Raw genomic sequence first — 7,205 nt, 5'->3', positions numbered from 1 at the left:
ACACACACACACACACACACACACACACACACACACACACACACACACACACAGAGGGCCTAATCCTGCTCGGTTAGGAGAAGAACCTTGTAATTAAAAAACAAACAAACACTTATGTCCATAAACACTTTGACGCTACCTGGTATTTTTCCTTTTCACAGTGCGACAGCAGCACTGTAAGGCCTGGGATTGTTTTTTTTTTTTTTTTTTTTTTTTTTCTGTTTTTGCTGTCCCTGTTTTGAGCTCACTGTGTACTATCTGTATATATTATGTCTAAGCCTTTACTGTTCTTGGGTTTGTTTACAGTTAAAAGGYTATTTGGGCAAAGTGAAGTTAGCTTTCTTACACTCAGATTTAGACACAACTAGTTTCCTGTATTTCATATTGCAGTCCTTATACAGAGTAATCCAGATTTGCCAGTTTTCACTCATGAGAAGAGCRTTTGTCGGTACAGAGAACTCTTTATAAAAATGATCTGCGCTGTTCCTTCTTGTGGAAAACGTGGATGTTTGCACAGCAGAGGTCAGAGCCATGTATGCAAATGTATTTTCTCAAGCGAGTGCAGTCTGTGCAGCAGCAGTGATGTGTGGATTTATTCATTTCTTTGCTCAGTTTTGTTGAGCAGCGTTGTACGTTTGATGTGGTTGTCTCATTGTTTTGCCTGTCACATTTGCACCCACATTTGCATGCCGTTCTCACAGACGTTCACACGCTTTCCCTTCTCAGTGCTGCATCGACGACTTTGAGGAAATAGTCCAGTGTCTGCTGGACGCCGGCGCCTCTGTGAACGCGTGCGACAGCGAGCTGTGGACGCCGCTGCACGCTGCCGCCACCTGCGGGCACACCGGGCTGGTGCAGCTGCTCATTCAAGCGTGAGTGGGCTCCAGCTATACAGCGTGGTTTATTTTCCTTTATTTTCTAAGAGGAGCGTGGGGTGGGCTCAGGTAGTCCATTTTTAAATTTGTGTGTGTTCGCTCTTAGTGGCGCTGACATGCTGGCCGTCAACACAGACGGCAACATGCCCTATGACCTCTGTGAGGACGAGGCCACCCTGGAGCTGATGGAGATGGTTATGAGTGAGCAGGGTCAGTGAGTCCAAACAAAACTTTATTTTTGTTGTTGGTCAGATTCATCTAACTGTTAAAGGGGATATATCATACAAAATCTACCTTTTTTAGCTGTTAAATGCTTTTTTTGTGTACTTAGTCTCTAGGAGTGCAGAAAATTAGAATCTAGTTTTTCCTGGTACTGCGAAGATATCTTTATATTCTGTCTGGGTCATTTTTCTGCTTTCTATTACCTTTTCTAAACTGATATCAAATTATGTGACGGAACTGCCAAATAAAGTCTGAACTTACCAACTTAAATAAATAAGATGCTTCTGCACCACTAAAAAAAATGTTAACCCCCTCTCTCAAGCTGGACCAGGGTTCCTGCGGTTCCTTAAAAAGTCTTAAAAGGTATTGAATTTATCAGTCTACAAATAAGACCTAATCAGCCTTAAAATATCTTAAATCAGTCTTAAAATGTTAACACTTTGTAAGATGATTGTAATTTGCCTCTAACAATAAAATAATAGGTAGCATTTTCTTTTTAAAYAATTAAACAAATGCCTCTAGCAACTAAACATTTGGCCAAAATAAGTGTTTTTTTCTCCCATTTGTGTTTATTGTTGGTCTTAAATTTTATTTCAACTGCAGGGTTTCCCACAGCACTTTATAAGTGGTGGGCCGACATGCTCTTCCGCCAGGCCAAGCTCAGTTCACTTTTTAGAGCGGACGTCGCTCAGATCGGACATCACTATTGGAGCGTGCTAAAAATAGCACCTACCTCTGTTTGAACAATGAAGACAACAGCTCTAATAAATCTCCTTAGCATTCAGAAATATGTCATAGTTTCATATAAACTCTTGAGACTTTTAAMAAWACATCCAAACACAACAGGAGAGGCCGCTAAACCAACAGACTGAACTAAATTTCATCTCGTCTCTCCGTCAGAGCCGAGGCAACGCTGCTGCTGTCTCTCACACAGCTACCCCACCTCTTCCCCGTTCTCTCCGGGACATTAACCATTAATAAACATTAATAAATATTACAAATGTGTTCATTTCTACAAGACTGTCAAATATATTTACAAGATATACTGAATTTCAAATGTTACTGATTTAAATTAACAAAATTAAGTACTTTTTTATGTTTAACTAGAGAATTGAATTTCCTGGGAAAATGCTAGTCTGAATGCTACTTGTTGAAATCTTAGATGAAAGCTACTGAAAGTGAGCTGAACATGTTTAGTAGCAAAAATGTTATTGCAAGTTCAATTTGAAAAGCTGAAAGGAACAAAAAATCCATAACTTTGCAGAAAAACCATAGGAATGAGCATAAATATAGTTAAAAAGGCAGAAAACAGATAAAAATCTAAATGCTTAAAAACAGAATATAGCAGAAAACTGTAAGAAACATAAACAGCTCAAATTAGCAGAAATAATTACAATAAAATTGARTATTGGAGTCAAATAGCAGAATTTTAGCTAAAATAGCTAAAAATGCTATAATTAGCATAAAAATAAGCTAAAGGTAGCAGAAATGAGTTGAAAAAAGTTACAGAGATGGTGAAAGTGTTGTAAAACTAAAAAAATTGCAGAACAAAACTGCAGAAAACTACTAGAAAAGTCATCATTTGTAGAAAAATAGCTAAAACAGCTAACATTATCAGTAAAACAGCTAAAATGTAGTTGGAAATGTTTTGATTAGCATAAGGAGCACATGTTTGCTGAATTTAGCAGAAATAAGTTGTATTAGCTACAAAAATTATGTACTCAGCTTAAAAAAAGAGCTAACTTTAGCTAATAACAGCAACAAGTTCTTACAATAACATCATATTGGCTTAGATATGTTTCTGGGGGGAAAGTCTTAAATTTAACTGGCCTTAAGCTGTAGGAACCCTGTGGAGTGGACCGGTCTGGAAGCCGGAGGGGGGCGGGGCTTGAAGCACCTTGAAACAGCAACAAAACCAGCTGCTTTGAGACACTCATCAGAAAAGGAGTGAAAGTTGTAAGGAGGAATTCAAACCAAAGCATTGTAGTTCCACTTTATAAAGGAYCCCAACTGAATGATTTAAATGTGAAAAGGAAGGATTTAAATATATACTGTATGTCTACTTTAGGTTCTTAAACCTGATTTAGTTTTTCCTGCCTGTCAAATTTCAAATCAAACAAGTAAACAAATAGAAGAGATACGTTTTAGACCTTAACGTAACTAACTTACGCGTGTGTGTGTGTGTGTGTGTGTGTGTGTGTGTGTGTGTGTGTGTGTGTGTGTGTTTCTTGTACAGGGATAACTCAAGACCGTATAAAAGAATGCAGAAAAGCTAAAGAGAAGAAAATGCTGGCTGACGTTCAGGCTCTGGTCCAGAGTGAAGCCGATTTAAACGCACAAGACAATAATGGAGCAACACTGGTGAGACTGTCGTGATTTAACTTTGTTCCCAGCTGCAGTCTTGAGTGTTTATTTCGTTCCAGTATCAGCAGGAGAACTTGTAAACGGTCATACGTATTGTTCGGTTAATAGTAAACTCTGTAAAAGTAAAACTCTCTGTTTTAATCCCTCTCAGCTCCACATTGCATCTGCCAACGGCTACATGTCTGTAGCAGAGCAGCTGATAGAGAACAGGGTCCAGCTGGAGCTGAAAGACTCYGACGGGTGGACACCGCTACACGCTGCCGCCTGCTGGGGACAGGTGTGTACTGCACCCGAACCATAAACACACGAAGCTGGTTTGAAACTGTCACATGAGCTTTTTATTTTCATTTGTTCCACAGATTGAAGTTGTGGAACTGCTAGTAGCCCACGGAGCCAATCTAAATGCTAAGTCTGTCCTAGACGAGACACCTCTAGGTGAGACCTCAGTGTTTTTATTTTATTGTTCTTCTTTTAGAATAAAACACTCGATGATTAAATCAGTGAGTAACGATGAAACTGTCCTGTTGTTTCCTTATCAGATGTGTGTATGGACGATGAGGTAAGAGCCAAACTGACGGACCTGAAGCACAAACACGATGCCATCATGAAGAGTCAGGACAAGCAGAAAGGCACGCTGCAGAGAGGAGTATCCAGCACTGGAAGCAGAGGGTAAGAGAGAAACCAGAGGGTGAACACGGCTCAGAGCAGTGTCTTATTTATTTATTTTGACTCTGTATTTTTCATTTGTTCCTGCAGTAAGGTGGTGCGTCGTGTCAGTGTTAATGAGCGGTCCAGTCTGTACCGGAGGGAGCACCAGAAAGAGGCCATGGTGTGGCAGGAGCGTGGCCGGCAGCCTGAACCGCAGGATGATGATGAAGACAGACAAACTGATAATGAGCTGCACCAACACGCCGTTATGGTGACTAGTCTGTTTGTTTGTTTGTTTGTTTGCAACCTAAATGCTTCTGAATACTTTGTGCTAATTTATCTAATTTAGGAGGAGATGGAAGCTATGACTTGTGATTTTTCTAAAGTTTATGAATATTTAACTTTATTGAACAATATTTTCCCTGTAGAAATACATTGTTCTTTTTAAAATCTGCAAACTTGCTCTGTTTTTGTCTTTTATTGCCTTTTTTGGGCCTAGCCTGTTGCTAGTTTCAGCTAACTTCTTGCTGCTTTAGCATTTAGCTTGGCACATTGCTGCATTTAGCTTGTTGCTAACACTCTAAAGCTTTTAGCGTCAAGCCAATTTTAACACATCTTTTGCTACTTAAAGCTAACCTTACTTTGATTTCAGCTAGACATTTGCTGCTTTTAGCCATATTTTCCTACTTTAAGTTAGTATTTTGCTACTTTTAGCCATATTTCCTATTTTAAGTTAGCGTTTTGCTACTTTAAGCTAACCTTACTTTGATTTCAGCTAGACATTTGCTGCTTTTAGCCATATTTTCCTACTTTAATTAGCATTTTGCTACTTTTAGCCAGATTTTCCTACTTTAAGTTAGCATTTTGCTACTTTTAGCCATATTTTCCTATTTTAAGTTAGCGTTTTGCTACTTTAAGCTAACCTTACATTGATTTCAGCTAGACATTTTCTACTTTTAGCCAGATTTTCCTACTTTAAGTTAGCATTTTGCTACTTTTAGCCATATTTTCCTACTTTAAGTTAGCGTTTTGCTACTTTAAGCTAACCTTACATTGATTTCAGCTAGACATTTTCTACTTTTAGCCAGATTTTCCTACTTTAAGTTAGCATTTTGCTACTTTTAGCCATATTTTCCTATTTTAAGTTAGCGTTTTGCTACTTTAAGCTAACCTTACATTGATTTCAGCTAGACATTTGCTGCTTTTAGCCAGATTTTTGTAATTTAAGCTAGTGTTTTGCTACTTTAAGCTTCTAGTTGTTGTTTTTTTCGCTTTAAAAACTCAGTTTCAGATTTTCATATTAAATGGTTTATTTCTTGTTTTTTTACTTTCATCGAGTTAAGAGAACCACTTGATTAACCTGTGTTCTGTTTCAGGTTACCGGTGGTGCAGCAGCAACACGTCTAGAGGAACTAGAGGTTGCCGACAGGAAGTTTTCATCCAGTTTAGAAAACGGGGAGACTTCAGTCTCTCTGGCTGCCTCTGTGCCTGGAGAGCTGTGGACTGGTGGGGGCTACATGGACCGCAGCGCCTCCTACCAGCTCAGCCCTGCGTCTGGAGCCGGGTATTCAGAGGGCGAGGCTGCAGACAGCATGACTCTGGAGAAGTCGCACCACACCCTGGCTGACCTGAAACGCCAGCGGGCTGCTGCTAAACTCAACAAGTACCCAGCGCCTCCTCCTCCTCTTCCTTCTCCTATAGAAGAGGAGGAACCTCCTGCCGCAGCAGCCCAAACATCCTCAACCCCTCAGACTCAATCAGACACTCAAACGACCCCTGCAGCAGAGCAGGAGGCCTCCCCCAGCCAGGTGTACTTCACCCCAGCCAGCGGAGATCCTCCATTACTRAAACTTCGGGCCCCCGAAGAGGAACAGACCAACAATAAAGAGCCTTGCTGTGGCCTCATGTAGACCTCAGAGAACAGGAACTGAGCACACCAAGACAAACATCTGATAAAACCAAGATGATTAAAAAGATTCAAGCTGAGCTCACAGTGCAGTCGTCTCACAGCAGAGCATGTTTTAGGCTTCAGGTTATTCAGTTTCACTACTTTATAACGTGCCTTTCAGCATCCAGTTTTCTGAAGGTGATAGAGTTGACTCGGCCAAAACACCTTAGTCTGAAGACAATCATGAAAGTCTCTCTCACAACAGTTTCCACGACTTTTTACTKTTCCACAGCTCAAAACACCTGTCCTCTTCACTTCCACTAACAGGAAGAGATGGATTAAAAATGTAAGGTTAGAATTAAATCACATGCTTAGGTTAAATGAAACCCAAATGTGACGTAAATGCTGTTCAAGACTTAAACACCACAGTACAACGGAGTATTAGGACCACACAACGATTTTTTATTATTATTACGAGATTAAAGTAATAAATTTATGAGATTAAAGTCATAATTTTACGAGAAAAAAAGTCATAATCTTACATGACATGTCCATTTCTCATTCCTCATTTCCTCCTTATTTTCCTCACAGCTGCTGTGTACAGACATGTGTCTGTGTTTATAAAGTAGTCCATGATGACTCGTCACTGTTAGATTAATATGCTTTCATCCATATTAGCTACGTGATGACTAAATCTGTCAGTGCATCCATTAATTACAATATGGCTTCAGTTTATAGTCGTTTGCACAATTTCCAAGTCCTGTTACTGATAATTTGATGCTAATGTGCTAAAAAATTTAACTATTTATTTATAGCAATACTAAAGAACAACTTGACAAGTTGCTCAACATTTCTCATTTTAATGCAGTGATAACTGCATACTTTTTCATGTAAAGGCAAGAATGTTAGGACTTTTTTCTCGTAATATTACGACTTTAAACTCGAAATATTATGACTTTAATCTCGTAATATTACAACTTTAAACTCGTATTATTGTGGCTTTAATCTTGTGATATTACGACTTTAAACTTGTAATATCATGACTTTAATCTCGTAATATTATGACTTTAATCCTGTAATATTGCGACTTAATTCTCATAATATTATGTCTTAAATCTTGTACTTTATTCACATAATATTATGACTTTAATCTCGTAATATTATGACTTTAATCTCGAAATATTATGACTTTAATCTCGAAATATTAT

The 7,205-nt window shown here is 38.8% G+C and overlaps 1 protein-coding gene across 1 annotated transcript in view; it reads left to right on the top strand.

Annotated features, from left to right (window-relative positions):
• ppp1r16a (protein phosphatase 1, regulatory subunit 16A) overlaps nucleotides 1-6,497 on the top strand; it is a 21,562-nt gene extending 15,065 nt beyond the window's left edge. The window contains exons 4-11 of the mRNA XM_014018756.1: nucleotides 727-872; nucleotides 982-1,085; nucleotides 3,334-3,458; nucleotides 3,613-3,738; nucleotides 3,821-3,896; nucleotides 4,001-4,130; nucleotides 4,218-4,380; nucleotides 5,486-6,497. Coding sequence (XP_013874210.1) covers nucleotides 727-872; nucleotides 982-1,085; nucleotides 3,334-3,458; nucleotides 3,613-3,738; nucleotides 3,821-3,896; nucleotides 4,001-4,130; nucleotides 4,218-4,380; nucleotides 5,486-6,019 — 1,404 coding nt within the window. The 3' untranslated portion in view covers nucleotides 6,020-6,497. The remainder of the gene's footprint in view (nucleotides 1-726; nucleotides 873-981; nucleotides 1,086-3,333; nucleotides 3,459-3,612; nucleotides 3,739-3,820; nucleotides 3,897-4,000; nucleotides 4,131-4,217; nucleotides 4,381-5,485) is intronic.
• Nucleotides 6,498-7,205: the final 708 nt, after the last annotated feature.

The sequence above is a fragment of the Austrofundulus limnaeus genome, unplaced genomic scaffold (assembly GCF_001266775.1).
Source record: "Austrofundulus limnaeus strain Quisiro unplaced genomic scaffold, Austrofundulus_limnaeus-1.0 Scaffold201, whole genome shotgun sequence".
Lineage (NCBI taxonomy): Eukaryota > Metazoa > Chordata > Actinopteri > Cyprinodontiformes > Rivulidae > Austrofundulus > Austrofundulus limnaeus.
This window is presented reverse-complemented; position numbering and strand designations above follow the sequence as displayed.